Here is a 14,934-nt window from a genome sequence, read left to right as displayed (position 1 = left end):
TCTGTTTCTCTATAATTTCCAACTTCCCTAGTGTTTTGGCACTGAGCTGTTTGTCCTTATTAGACGTATAAATAGGTCACATAATCATACTCTCTTAGAAAACTGTTACTCCAGCAGGAGTTAACAATGCGATGTGTAGGGGACTACTTTCAGCGGTGGATTAATGCACATTTAGTGCACTGGTATTTATGGCAGCATGACGTATGTGGGATCTACTTAAAATAACCTACAATGGCCACATTTAGGGTGAACATGTGACCCAGTTAGATGTCGTAGCTCAGTGAAGTTTACTCTTTAGTTTTTAGACAATAGTTGAGATCTATTACAGAGATAATATAAGGTAACACTTGTTAGTAGGTTTAAATCGTTTTTGGCGGGATGGCAGGGTTATGGGATTTGTGAGCAATAAGAAAAAGAATGTGCCCTACCTTATACTTAAGAGATCTTGCATCCTCACAGGAAAGAAAGAACTTACCAACTCATTATTTCCCTTTCAGTGGTTTGAGACATCTTGCTGGAACACGAGCTGTTTGCATCATGGCGCGTTTAATTTTCCTCATCTGTCTGGTCCGCAAACCTTCAGGATTGCCTCCAAAGTGGTATTCACATGTTCTACCCAAGCACACCTGGCCAGAGGCAAAGAAGCACTATCTGCAGTGTGGCGGAGGTAGGCCTGCTTCATATGGGTGGGTAAATGTTCCATGAGATTTTTGTTTTTTTTAACACTGACAGGGACTTTTGGACTGCACCGACATAGGAACATGTTTGCTTCACTTCTTGATTCTGTGGAAACGCACGCAGAACTGTGAACACTCAGCCTAAAGCTGAAAAAAAAGCTGCTGCCAAATCCTACATTGGAAGAGCTCCACGTGTCCTGATTCCTGTTTATGGCCGCTCCTGGAGGACGTGAGAAACGACCTGCAAGGCCATTAATCATCTGGTGCAGATGTTGAATAGGAGAGGTGTTTATTTTTGGGCTGCGGGACAAAAACAATTCATTGACTTAAGTCAGAAGACCCCAATTCCTATCTTTGTCTTTTTTAATATCTTTGCACACTTTTCACAGAGGACATGTTTTAAGAAATGATGGTGGGGAAACTGATGCTTTAAAAACATTTTAGTGTCTTTGTTTTTAAAGAAGGAACTCACGTCACCTGACAGGGGTAGGAATTGTACCTGGACTGACTGCTAATGGATTAACACCCCTGGACATTCATGGACTTCCATCGTTATTACTATACTCTAAGGTTGCAACTGAAAATTGTTTCAAATACGATTTTCATATGCGTTGGAGAAAAAAAAAAATTCAGGTGATATTTCAAATGGTTTGATGACTCCAGTTTTGCCACTGAAGTGAAAATATCTGTCAGTTAATTTTTGCTTTTTTGTTTTATTTTATTTTTTTTTATTCCTGAGCCGTACTTGAACATGTTCATGCATTAGAGGTTTTTATTCGGAGCTATAACTGTATTGACACATGCACATCCTGGGTGGCCACACTGTTTTTATGGTAGGCTACTTGCACTTTTCTGCAAGCTTGCTCACTGTTCATAAAGAAAACCCCCTGCACTTACTGTACATTGTAGTCACTTGAAAAAGCGTCCACATAATGAGAGATGCCAAATACACACGTGTTTCCACCTTTGCCTCAATGAGCACTGACGGGATGAGACCCACGGTTTGTACACATCCTCTTAAGCATGCATGCACTTAAATCACACCGTCTTTATTATTATTATCATCATCATTATTAGCACTGCTTCTGCTTTGAATAGCCTATAAATACTTTTAAAGTGAAAAAAAACCTCTGAAGTTTAAAAATTGAAGATATTTAAGATTTCCTTTTGGAAATATAATTGGTGAAGGAATAAGAAATATTACAAACTGACACAGATATGAAGTATACGCATGCTTTGTGTTATGAGACAAAGGAGAAAAAAAAAGAAACGATCCACCGTAAAACCAATGTGATGGTATTTCTATGCCAAACGATTCTGAGGGGATGATTTGCTTGTCTTTGTTTACAGTATGTGATGATATGTGTTAATGTTTGTTATTACAGCATTGATGTGTAAATATCAAAAACACAGAGATATTCTGTGTATATATGTATGTATGAATATATAGTGTCGATACAAAGATCATCAGAGGAGGGGATCCTGCTGATGATTAACCCTTTACTCTTGTCACGGTTGGAAAGCCTCCATTAATGTGTTTTCCAATGAAGAAATTAAAAATGCAAGTATGTGTTGGTGTCGCTGTATTTTTAATGAATACACTTATTAATAATTTCTCCATCTCTTGAGCCCTATTTTTTCCTCTTTTTTTTGATCCCTCGCGTGACCCTCTTTTCACTTGTAAAGCTCTTTGCTTTTTTATCTCTCTTCAAAAACCCTGATTTCCGGACACTCAGCTCTTCTATTTTGCTCCTCAAGACGGAAATGCCAACATGAAACCCTGAACCTCAGGCACAATTGAACAAAGAGCCCAACTCTTGAGTGCTTTTATAGCTGAAGGAAATATTTTAGTCCTCCTTTATATTGCCTTTAAGTTTTATTTATTTATATGTCATTTAGGATTTATACCTATTCATGTTAAAACATTAGCTCGCTGTCCAAGGCTGCGTCACACAGGTCCCATTTGTTTCCCGTGTCCACTGTGTGCCGTTGGGTTGACGTCGTCCCTGCTCTTTCCTTTCGCTCTGCATGAGGAGCTTCGTTTTTTTGTTTCGCAATCCCATTATGTCTGCAATTGGATTTCAGTGGAGCCCTTTAGAGCCGTCTGGCTGAGCTACTAAACCAGCTTTGAATTAAGCAGCTCTTGTGGGTGCTTCCCTAAAGATACACAATAGCCTTTAACATACAAAGCAACACAAGGGGGAAACAAATGAAAGCAAGGCAAGACAAATCAAAACTACTGACTAATAAAAATGGGTTCCTTGGTTTCCATGTTTTGTTTTGAAGTGGCCGGCACTTTTATGAACATCAGGGGAGTCTTTTGAATCTTTAAATCTGATTTGGACAAGTGTCAATCCCTATTCCCTATAAGAGGCTGGGGCCCTGCTTTGGACTGCAATGCCATTCTGTTTTTTTTCTTCCTCTTGTCCTTTTGATCCCCAGCCCAACATTCATTATCTGCCTCTGACCAGATGGTTTGAAATAAGAGTATTTACAAAGGTATTAGGGTTAAGCAACCCTGCCATGTTCTCCTAACTGCTAAGCACTGAAACAAATCATTAGCAACGATGAAAGCTCTGTGCCTTCAGTTAAAAGGTCACCTCATGTAATTTGCACTGGTAGCTGCTCCTGAGGGCGAGAGGTCACAAAACATAGCCATTGGTTTGTTTTTCATTAAATCTTCATATCTTAATGATTATAAATTCGTTATTTTTGTATGCATTCTGCGTCTCCCCATGCTTTCCTGTTCATCTGGTTAAAGTTTATTTTGTCAGAGTTCACTTTAATCACTAATGATGGCGACCGCTAATCATTGTTGAATATATTTCTTTTTATTCATAACAGATATTTTAAATAAATACAAAGCCACAAAATACTTGGAAAAAAATAGCAAATCTGGTTAGAGTTACTGCTCTAAAAGCATTAGAAAATAATGAAACTAGAATTACTGCCTTGTGGTTTGTGTTCCTCCAGCACTGGTTTCAGATTACAGACCCATTTATCCAGAGCCATAAAAGATATTGACCCTCTGTGTGGAATTCTGTTTGAGTTTTGCCATGTGAAGTTTTGAGTAATGGCTTAAAGGTGTTTCATGAAGGCACCATGCCCCTGACCCCCCCGTCACCCCCACAACAGACTCAGTTCATGAATGTTGGTTGGGCCAGATTTGATGAGGCTCTGTGAAGGTGTTACTGATGCATCACGGTCATGAGAATGGGAGGGATCAGTTTCACTTTCACATATTCTAAAATTACATCTTTAGTGTTTTGTTCGTTTGATTAAAATGTTACAGATCATAAGGTCAAGGTTTAGTTATTCTTCCTGTCTTATACTTTGCCATCAAACGAAGAGAGACAATTATTTAATGTTGATTGCTTCTAGTTTATTTACAGTAAAATGCATGATAATTACATAGTTTATATATTACTCTGGATTTCCTGTACATGTTTGTCAGGGCCACTTAAGTAAATGTAGCGTATATATATATATATATATATATATATATATATATATATATATATATATATATATATATATATATATATATATATATATATATATATATATATATATATATACCTGCCATAAGGTCCTTAACTGCACCACAGTGAGACACTTGAGCTAATGTCTGTTTGGCTTTAGTCCATGTGCTGCTGAAGCCGTGATGGCAGCTCCTCCAGCGAGCTGAGTCGATGCTCTCGAGGAACTTCAGGTCGGTCATGTTCGCCGTGTCGGTCTAACAGGAGCCCGTGGATGCCCACGGACCGAGAGGCGAGGTAATCATTCACGTAGTGGTCCCCGATGTGAGCTACGCTGGCGGCTGGTACGCCGCACCTCTGCAGCGCCTGGTTAAAGATGACCGGACTGGGCTTTGCTACACCTGCTCCTTCTGATGTTATCAAAAAGCTGAAGTCAGTCAGCAGGCCACAAGCACGTAAGATAGCTTCTAAGCGGATGTCAAAGTTGGAGACCACACCCAGCTTCAGTCCCATAGAAGAACAGGTCTCCAGGGTCTTCTTGGAGTCTGGAAATACCTAAAACAAAACAAAACAAAACAAAACAAAGGCACGTTACACAACATCAGTTGCTATTTTCTGTATTATCGGTTCATGTCTGCAGACAGTGATCATGAACAGTGAATGAATTAATGAATCTCATTTTTAGAACATGTAAAATAAGTAAACATCTTGGAAAACAATGAGCAAGTAGCTGCACTATGCAGACTTGTTTTCTCATGTCCAAAAAGGAGTGGGCTGGAGTTAAAAACTAACATAGTCCCACAACTTCTCCATAACTCAACCAAAATTGATTCATCTTCTGGCTTCCTTCAAATGCTCTGCCATTAATTAATATGAAAACTAATAGACATCAATATTTGTTCAATCCATATAAAATCCATAAATGATTTAAGATATAAGTTTTTTAAGCAGTATTACTTCCAGTATGTAGTAAGCCAAGGAGGACAAAACAAAAACAGTAAACTGACTACATAAATATACAATAAATAATAAATAAATAACAGATAAACTAAGTTACCCAGTAAACAATGAAAATATAAATTGCTGTCAGTTTGTTCACTGAAACTTGAAATAAACTTACATTACCATACCACAAATCAAATAAACAACTCCTGGATCATGTGATCTGTTATTTACCTCCCAGTTGTCTGCGTTGCAGAAGTTATGATAAAGGTTGTGAGACAGTGTGTTGAGCAGGGCTGGGTCTTGCACTCTGCACTGGGAGAAAGTGTCCCTCACCACCCCCATCCACCAGGACTGTCCGTCCAGGCCCTGTGCCACGCCGTAGTTGGGATATGTGCTGGAATATTTTCGATATGCGAGGCGGAAAGCGGCGTCCACCTCTGCTGGATTAAGGCTCAGGCCCATTCTTTGAGCCTCCTTGCAGTACTGCTCTCCCACAGACAGACGCACCTTCAGCAGGGTGTCCTTCACATCCCACAGCACCCAGCGTAGAGGAGCTCGCATTACGCCTGGACAGGTAAGACCACAGACATAAAACAGACTCTAGTTTAAACATAACCAGAGAAAAACAGTTTTGTGAACATATCTGTTAACTGTTTGCTGTTGTGTTTCCTGTAGTTATGCTCTGAATGTGTGCATTAAACTGAATATAGTGGAGCAAGACTGGAAAAAGGTCCATGACCTGGGTATCTAGTTTTCACACACACCACGCCACACAGTGAGTAGTGAATAGTGAGTCTGGTTCTCAAGGGTTAATCTGAAAACTACACTTTATTGTGTGTGATTTGGTTTGTAGTTATTTAAAGCAGAAGTAAGTGATATATTTGTGTTAATATAAGTCTTAAATAGTTATATACTCGACAGCAATCACTTACATAGAGTGTTTGGTCAGAAACACGGGTCTGTCAGTCACTCTGCTCTGCTCTGAGCCGAGAAGAAAACTTTTCTCGTATCCTACAGTTTTTATCCAATGAGGAGAGAGAACGGCATGCAGGGCTGTGTGTGCAGCCAAGGGACGCCGTGAATGTGGCGACGTAGGGACGAGGACTGTTATGGTGCGTTCAAGGCAGCCCGTAACTCGTATTTTTCCGACCGTGAAGTGGTACCAGTTCAATCTGGTACGAGTTCACCGGTCGGAAGTTACGAGTGGCCGTTATAGTGACTTTCACAGGTAAAACAGGTCGGAAAAACACGAGTGGGTTGCCTGAAACGCTACAAAGTCGTAAGTTGTGACTTGAAGCTGTAATTCACGATTTCAAAAGCCTGCCTGGAACGCAGCATTAGCGAAAACGACCGGACCACTCACTTCTGCTTTAAAGGTGTACAGAAATGGCCGTTTGTCCTGTGTGTCGCGCCGAGTTGTCACGAGCTGCACCACGAGTTTACCCGAGTGAGGAAAACGAATTTGATTGGTCGTTATCGAGCGGACGGGATATTCAAAGCTTGGGGCGAGTCCGAGCTCCGTGTGTGTGTGCGTGTCTCAGACGTTTGAATGACGGATTACGGATCCAATATCAGTGGCTGGTGAATCGTGTACAGGCTGACGTATAATCCGTGCGCCTGCATTATCCAATGCGAAAAAAAAAAATACACACTTTCATCCCGGATTTACTCAAAAATAGAATTTTGCACAAAGTTTGGCCTACAACGTCTGAAAGATGAGTTATCACATTAATTTTATGACCCAAAGTGGGCTCAAATTCAATTTTCTTTTCTGTACACCTTTAAAGCAGAAGTAAGCAATCCGGTCGTTAATGCTGCGTTCCAGGCAGGCTTTTGAAATCGTGAATTACAGCTTCAAGTCACAACTTACGACTTTGTAGCGTTTCAGGCAACCCACTCGTGTTTTTCCGACCTGTTTTACCGGTGAAAGTCACTATAACGGCCACTCGTAACTTCCGACCGGTGAACTCGTACCAGATTGAACTGGTACCACTTCACGGTCGGAAAAATACGAGTTTCCTTGAACGCACCATAACAGTCCTCGTCCCTACGTCGCCACATTCACGGCGTTCCTTGGCTGCACACACAGCCCTGCATGCCGTTCTCTCTCCTCATTGGATAAAAACTGTAGGATACGATAAATGTTTTCTCTTCGGCTCAGAGCAGAGCAGAGGGACTGAGAGACCAGTGTTTCAGTCCAAACACTCTATGTAAGTGATTGCTGTCGGAAGATATAACTATTTAAGACTTATATTAACACAAATATATCACTCACTTCTGCTTTAATGAATGAAAACCACAAAAATGGCTTAAATGATGTGGAACCCCTGTTCATATCTAGTTTACATACTGGATATTTCTAAATACATGTAACAGCAGCAGACCTATCAGAGGGTTCATCTAACTATAGATGGTACAGTTTTGGTACAGGCCTTTAACACCAAGTGCATTTTAACTCTAGGAAGTTGTGTGGTTGGACGAAGGATTTGTGATGACTTCAAGGCCAGCTGTTTCACTCAGCTGTCCCTACATTAACAATGAGACACAGCACCAGGATCCTGTCACTAAGGCAGCCATGTGGAATTTAACGGTCTTAGTATTTATATCTGTGCCTGTCCTACTGTGGCAGTGTTCAGGGGTGGACTGGGACAAAAATTTGGCCCTGGACTTTTTGGTCCAGACCGGCCCACTATCTGCACGCGGATATTTTGCCAACTAGCACCGTTGTACATACAAACACACAAGCTCTTAATAACACCACTACTAAACGATATACAATATACAACAAAGTAGAGGAATAGTGTGGAATAAGTTAAGTTTGGACAAGATTACATGCACATAATGAGTCTGCATGCAATCAGAACTTTGGCTAGCTGGCTAAAGTATGGAAAACAATAGTACAATGATCTGAAAAATGGACAAACACTAATTTTATCTTAGAAAGACAGTACAGCTCAACATAATGTATAGACAATGAAGCATGACAAGAAATACTTGTAATTTGTGTACTGCATCATGAGTAATATGTAGTCTATGCAGAATGATGTTTTACTGTAACAGTAGTTAGCCTACTGTAACCTGTGTTTTATTAATTTGAAAGAAAGGACAATAAACCATAAACACTGACTGAAAAAAATATGGAAAGCATGTTGTTAGCTCAATGTCCTTCATGACCAAATTTGAGTGAGGGAACTTTAATAAAATCAACTAATCAATTAATGAGGATAGTATATGAATATAGTTATTGTTTTCCAATACTTTAGATAACTAGATTTAGCTGTAACACACCACACCATCAGAGTTATTAGCTGTAGCTATTTATTATGTCAAGTAAAGTTCATGGCAACCGTTCTGGACCATTTACAGTATTTTAATGAATGTTTATCCACACCATTCACACATACCTGCTTAACACGGTTATCACTCCTTCACATGGTGGAGAGTCTTCCTCAACACTTATTTTTTCCGTCTCCTCCTGCACCATAAGGGCACTGGTAATGGAAGCCTCACTCCCTTCAGACTCACGTGAAGGACCTGCTGCTGCAGCTGCAGCATCGGTGCTTCTAGCCCCGGCCAGGCCACGCGGCCCCTGCAGCAAACATCTGCGTAATTGTTGTACTTTCAGCAGTCTGTGCTGCTAGAGCTTTTCTTTTTTTGTTACTTTTCTCCATTTTTCCGCACCGCCTTTGCGTTTTTTTTTAAACTTTTCTTTTCCATTTTCGTGTGCTGGTGTGTTGTTTTTTTCTCTCTCTCGCTCTCTCTCTCATCATGACTCCTCATCATTAAAAGTGATTGGACGAGGGGGGGTCTAGAACATGCGTGGGTGGGACTCCTGGGCCTCTGTAGCCTCTCATAGGGCCATTGGGCCAGGTAGACAGGCCACTGGGCCAATCGTCACCTCTCTGCTGTGTCTGCAGCTGAGCACTGTGGGCCGAGCCGATGCAGGTCTCTCTCCCCGGGCCGAGAGAGTTACAATAGGCAAGGCGAGGCATGGTGGGGAAAAAAAGTTAAATAAATAAATAAAAAACGGCCGCCTATCGGCCCATTAGTGACCGGCCCACCGGGAAAACTCCCGGTACTCCCTATGGCCAATCCACCCCTGGCAGTGTTTAAATATCAGCAACACTGAGCAGCGACCAGTGACACCATATTTTATATTTAGTTCAAGTGAGAATGTGACCGTTCACACATTCCTTCAACCTCAACTCTCATCTGAATTAACCTCTTTATGGGGCAATAATTTGTTGTACTTTATTCCCACAGCCAAGCACAGAGCAAAAAAAAAAAAAAAAAAAATCTGATAGTGTATAGTAATAAGTCATGTCAGAAGTTGATTACCAGCTTCTAAAATGTCAACACTTGTAACTTTTTAACTTCTTCTCTGGAGGAGGGTCTGGCAAGCTAGACTAGTAACTTTTTGACAATATAAAAATCTAATCATATGGATCCAAATGATACCAAGGGGCAGTTGCTTACATTGACTGATAGGCAGTGTTGGGCATGTTAGTTTAAAAAAAGTAATTAGTTATAGTTACATGTTACTTTTCCCAAACAGTAAGTAATTGAATTACTACATTATACAAATAACGAATTACCAGGAAAAGTATTGTGTTACTTTTTTTTTTTTAATAAAATGCTCAAATATGTCAAATGACTTGGACTCGCCCCCCATAAGCCCCTAACCGTAACTTAACCCTTACCTCCTGTTTATCTGCAACTAACCAATGATACTCATGAGTGAGTTGGTTATTCATTTTTTTCCAACTAGTTAATGGATTGAAAAAATGTGTACTGTATATAACATACACTTATTGACTTCTTGAGTCAAATAACGGCAAGTAACGGCGCATATTATCGTCAGTAACTGTATTAAAACGGGGGAAACAGTAACTTTTTTGATTGCTCGTTACTGAAAAAAGTAGCGCTGTTAGTAACGCCGTTATTCCCATCACTGCTGTTAGGTAAGTGAGTAGGCTAATCAGACCTGCCTCTACCGCCCTCTACCCATGGATGTATCAACATTTTGATGTAAAACGTTAAGTTATTAAAAACAAGCGCATGGTTGGAATCGTCACAGTTGTCAAAGTAACGACGTCTAACATGAGCTGCCCCATGAAATGTCTAGCTAACGTTACTTTGTTACTGCCACTAACGTTAGCTATATGTCTACGTTAGCTAGTAGCAACGTGCTATTCAGTAATAATACCAGGTAACTGTCAGCACTTCGGACCGCTAGTCGTCCACAGAGATGTCTATCTACAAGAGCTGTAAGTTACCACAGAAAACATTACCGAGGTCAAGTCTTCAGACTGTCAGTCAGCGGATGTACACAGTGCTCCGGTCAGCTGCTTCCTCCTCCTCCGTGCTCCTCCGCTTCTTCTTCTTTGGGGTTTTTACGGCAGCTGGTGCCTTTAGCGCCATCACGACTCATTCTTTAAATGGAAAAATAAAAACAAGAACCTTCGGCTTGAACTGCTTTTCTCAACACACGAGACACGCGTTTATTATTATTTTATTTTATTTTCTGTTTAACTGACTGTTGAACTCACCTATGGCAAAGCGTCGTAAACCTTTCATCCATACATCCGGTCCAGCAGACGGCGGTGTAGCCCCGTTGGATGTTTATAACTAGTGTCAGCCACATGCGTAGCGTACATGGAAGTGAATGGAAGACGAACTCTGCCTTGGCTAAACTAACCTAGATCTAAAAATGACCAAATCTGTATTTTTCAAGAAGTCGGAATGACTTGACATTAGAAACGCAATGGCTACTCCCGCTGGTCGCATGTTTAGGAGGTTAGAGGGTCTATTTTGTGTGTATAAAAGCCCCGGTGTTCACTGGAAACTGGTCCGGGATAACATCGAGTCAAACCTCCTTAAAGGTGAGAATAACACACCTCCCCCTCTCTGTGTTAGACGTCTGTGTCGGTAGTGAAATGGAAACATACTGGAGCCAATGTGCGGATTATCTTGTCAAACACATTATTCCCTGCAGTTGAACGTGGATGCGACCACCCGCTGACCTCTGTGTGTGTTGGTTTGCAGGTCTGAACGCTGCACCGTCCCTGCCCTGTCCAAAAGAGGTCCGTTTCCTGTCCCACCCGGGAGGCAGTGATGCCGAGGCACCCAAGGGACTCACCCTGTCTGCAGCCTCTGTGCCTGCATTGTCCAAAAGTCCTCTGGGTATGTGTCCTGCATGTGTCTTCTATAAAATCACATAGTTTTGATGTGGTCACCAACACTGGACCAGTCTAAAGGGCACATTTCCATTGAAGTCATTCTGTTTGTCGTAGATTTACATGTTGCATTGCGTTGTTGTGTGAGTTGTGGTGTTTACTGTAATTACCCAATACAATACCTCGATAGAAAAAAGGGAATTCATTTCCCCCTTGATGATAGTGAGCTCCAAGTTGTGTATGCTCCATTATGCAATGCGCCATGATATGTGTATGGTCGCATAATGAACATAGGCTTTAAGATGCTCCAGTTATTCCCCAAGGCCTGCAGCTGTGTGATTTTAAAGCTTGCAGGGTCATTGTAGACTCGGCCACGTCACTGTTATGTCTCCACCTGAAAGACAGCTCCCATCACATCCTCTTGAGATCTCAGTATTCACATAAAAGCTTCTTGTAACAAGGTAATCTTGATCTTTTTAAGCTTGATGTCACACATCCAGTCTGGTATGATTAACTTCACTCTAAACTTTAATATATCCTAACTCCAATTAGATTCCATTGATGTCACTAGCCAAGAGGCTGACTGCCCTTTTGATGACTTAATTATGTTTCAGTGTGGACCAAAACAATAATTGTGTAATCATGGTTTAAAAAAGATTGTTTGTTCACTATCGTATTTACACATTTAACACGGTCTAGTAACTTTGTATGTTTCTCATGTATTTTCCTGATTAGATTAAGTTTTGGAGGAATAAAAAAGATTTAAGAGATTCTGACCTGTTAGAGCAGCAGAGGCTCAGTCAGAACAGTTATTAATGATAGTAATGTGTTCGCTAATATTAAAATTCAACAATTAACTTGATTATATGTCAGCGTGTGTGCTCTGGAAGAGGTCAGCTCAGCTTCAGCTTCACCCACCCAGCGTGGCCTGTCCAGAATCACTGGTCTAATTTAAAATAGATAACGCATGAGATGAGGTCTGATGGCCCATTAGTGACGTCTGAAGTTTAATTACAGCCGGTGTGACTGAATTACATTAAAGTGCAGCTGTTATGTTTGTGCACATTCCTGACTGTACGTGAGTCAATAGCAAGTTTTTTTCTGTTTCAGTGACTGGACCGGAATTCCAGCGTATTCGAGTCGGGGTGGGACATCGCCTGGATGCCTTTTCCTCTGGTGTTCTAGGTGGGAATGTTGCGTATTTAGTTCCAGTCATTGTCTTGTAATTACTTGTTGCCTCTCACAATGGGAGCGTACCTCTGTTCCCTGCTGTTGCCAGTCGATGGACTCTCTCTACTTATCTGGATTCTCTCCATCTATCTGGCCTGTCTAGCCTCTACCTGGTCTTTTTTACTAAACTTAACCAACTCCTTTCTTCATTGCCTAAACCCAACCAGTGGGGCAGTTCCACTTCTCACTCAAAGTCACAACTCTATGGGACCAAAAATTGTATGTTCCATGGGTGACCGGGGAACATAGGAGCCTTTTTCTAAAAAAGGGTTCTATGTTCCCCGGTCACATACACAGCGGGGAACATAGGACCCGGGGAACATAGGGGTGACCCCTCTCCCAATATTCACTGCATTTTTTTCTTCAGTTCTTGCAGTGGGTAATGGCAATAAGGTCCTGAACGATCTCTACAGAACACGAGTCACCAGGGTAACCCTCGATTTCCATTAGTTTCATGTGATAAATGACAGTACGATGAAATGGAGGCACAGTGTAAACGGGTTTGATTCTGTGTGATATACTTCAGGACTACACGCTGGAGGGAGAGTTTGGGACTGCCACGGATGATTTCTCCTACACGGGTCGTGTGGTGGAAAGGTCCACCTATGGTAGGAGGCCTCACCTTTTCACACAGTTGTATTTGTCACACTCCAAGGCACTGACCTTTACAGCTGTAGACAAGTTGGAGACAAACTTGTCCTCTCTCTCCAACAATGCTAAATTTAAAGAATTTAAACAGTGAGCCTCTGAGTGCAGCCAGGTCTCTTCCTGCTGCCCATTGACTCCAATACAAAGATTATCTGAGAGGAACTGAGTGTTGTTAACGCTATAATGTTTACTCTAGAAACACCAAATATCATATCAATGCGCTACTGTTTTGTCACAATAAGCCCAAATGTGAAACCAGCACCAAGTCAGAAAACCGCCCTCATCTGTTTATCGTCGGGGCAACCCCCTCAAATTGCCCTGGCAACCTCTGAGCCTCAGGCCAGAGCCACAGCTGAAGTCAATTAATTAATCGGGGACTCCTCTGGTATCTGTAGTTAACCTCTATCTCCCATACATTTATATGAAACACAGCCACACAGACCAACACACACTATGCGTGCACATACACACAGAGGACCTCCTTATAATATGTGATTAGTTGCCTTTTATCTAGTGTACATGTGCATATTATTTAGTGTCACTAGTTTACTCAGTCTAACCTTGAAATATTGTTTATTGTTTATATTTTCATAAACATACATATTATACATATTATGTATTCTTCTCTGTGCCATGTATACAGCGATGGTAAAGCAACTTTGAATTTTGTTTCCATTCAACAGATCACATCACACTGGATAAGCTGAACAGAGTACTGGCCATGCTGCAGGGAGCCAATCAGAAGGCCTTATTCATGTATGATAACTACATCTCGCATGGATTCACATTCCCTCATTTACTGCTTTTGTCCCTGACTTCCTCTTTTTTTTTCCATGCAGGTATTCCAGTGTAGACATGCGCTCACAGGAAGCCTATGAGCTGGCTGTAAAGGGTTTATTGGGTCCGGAGGGGAAGTCGGAGCCTATTCTGACAGGAATACGCTGCCTTCACTTCCAGCCCCCGAACTTCACTTTAGGTAAACAATCTTCAGTCGGATACACTTTAACATCTCATTTTACAATGTAAAAACAAATGTTTTGTCTCACGTTCTTACAGAGGTGCAGTGCCTGAATGAAACTCAGAAATATTTGTGCAAACTTGTGCACGAGATAGGACTTGAGCTGCGCAGCACTGCAGTGTGTAAAGGAGTGAGACGCACCAGAGACGGACCTTTTACACTGCAGGACGCCCTGACGCATCACCACTGGACTGCCTCTGACATCACGCAGGCCATCCAGCAATACCGCTCCTCTAGGAAACATAGGCAGCGCTCCAAATCCCAGACGACGACACCAGGAGTACAGCCACCAGAGGAGAAGATGTCAGCAAGTCAACACAGTGAAAGCAGTGAAGAAGCAATGGCAGCAGAAATTAAAAATTAAATGAAATGCTGTCAGTGTTACTTATGGGACTGCTCTACTGACTTTCTGAGTGAGGAAACAGCATCACTTTAGGTTTAGCTAAGATGAGAATGAGATCTGAAAGAGAAAGTATCTCTATTTCCTTACATGATGCATCTATTTAATATTAAAACTGTCTGTTTATTGTCTATCTTCCAGTACTTTCACCAGAATGTATATATATATTTACCAAATCTTTATGTAAGTGTTTCATTTTTTATCTTGAAATAAACTTAAAAATAATTTAGCGAATCTTTACAATTCCTTTTAGTTGTGTCACTGGTCGATGAATGTGAGCAAACAGGACGTGGAACACACTACAGTAATAGAAAGTGTCTGGCTCCTTGAGTGAAGCACTAATAAAGGTTTGTAGATGAAT

The 14,934-nt window shown here is 41.3% G+C and overlaps 2 protein-coding genes across 2 annotated transcripts; one reads left to right on the top strand and one right to left on the bottom strand.

The window, feature by feature from the left end:
* Positions 1–4,239: 4,239 nt before the first annotated feature.
* Positions 4,240–10,463, bottom strand: hdhd3 (haloacid dehalogenase-like hydrolase domain containing 3). The gene is made up of 3 exons (XM_083972000.1): positions 10,393–10,463; positions 5,333–5,667; positions 4,240–4,711 (listed from the first exon to the last, which is right to left on the bottom strand). The coding sequence occupies exons 2-3, from the start codon at positions 5,660–5,662 to the stop codon at positions 4,316–4,318; spliced, it is 726 nt and encodes a 241-aa protein (XP_083828126.1). The 5' UTR covers positions 5,663–5,667; positions 10,393–10,463; the 3' UTR covers positions 4,240–4,315.
* A 288-nt stretch (positions 10,464–10,751) lies between these two features.
* trub2 (TruB pseudouridine (psi) synthase family member 2) lies at positions 10,752–14,788 on the top strand. The gene is made up of 8 exons (XM_083971989.1): positions 10,752–10,983; positions 11,147–11,284; positions 12,388–12,462; positions 12,875–12,936; positions 13,034–13,115; positions 13,839–13,911; positions 13,995–14,131; positions 14,212–14,788. Exons 1-8 carry the CDS (start codon positions 10,866–10,868, stop codon positions 14,535–14,537), a joined length of 1,011 nt encoding a protein of 336 aa, XP_083828115.1. The 5' UTR covers positions 10,752–10,865; the 3' UTR covers positions 14,538–14,788.
* The last annotated feature ends 146 nt before the right edge of the window (positions 14,789–14,934 follow it).

This window comes from Trachurus trachurus, assembly GCF_905171665.1.
Source record: "Trachurus trachurus genome assembly, chromosome: 5".
NCBI classification, from domain to species: Eukaryota; Metazoa; Chordata; class Actinopteri; order Carangiformes; family Carangidae; genus Trachurus; species Trachurus trachurus.
The sequence above is the reverse complement of the archived record's forward strand: the minus strand, read 5'-3'. Positions and strand labels throughout refer to the sequence as shown.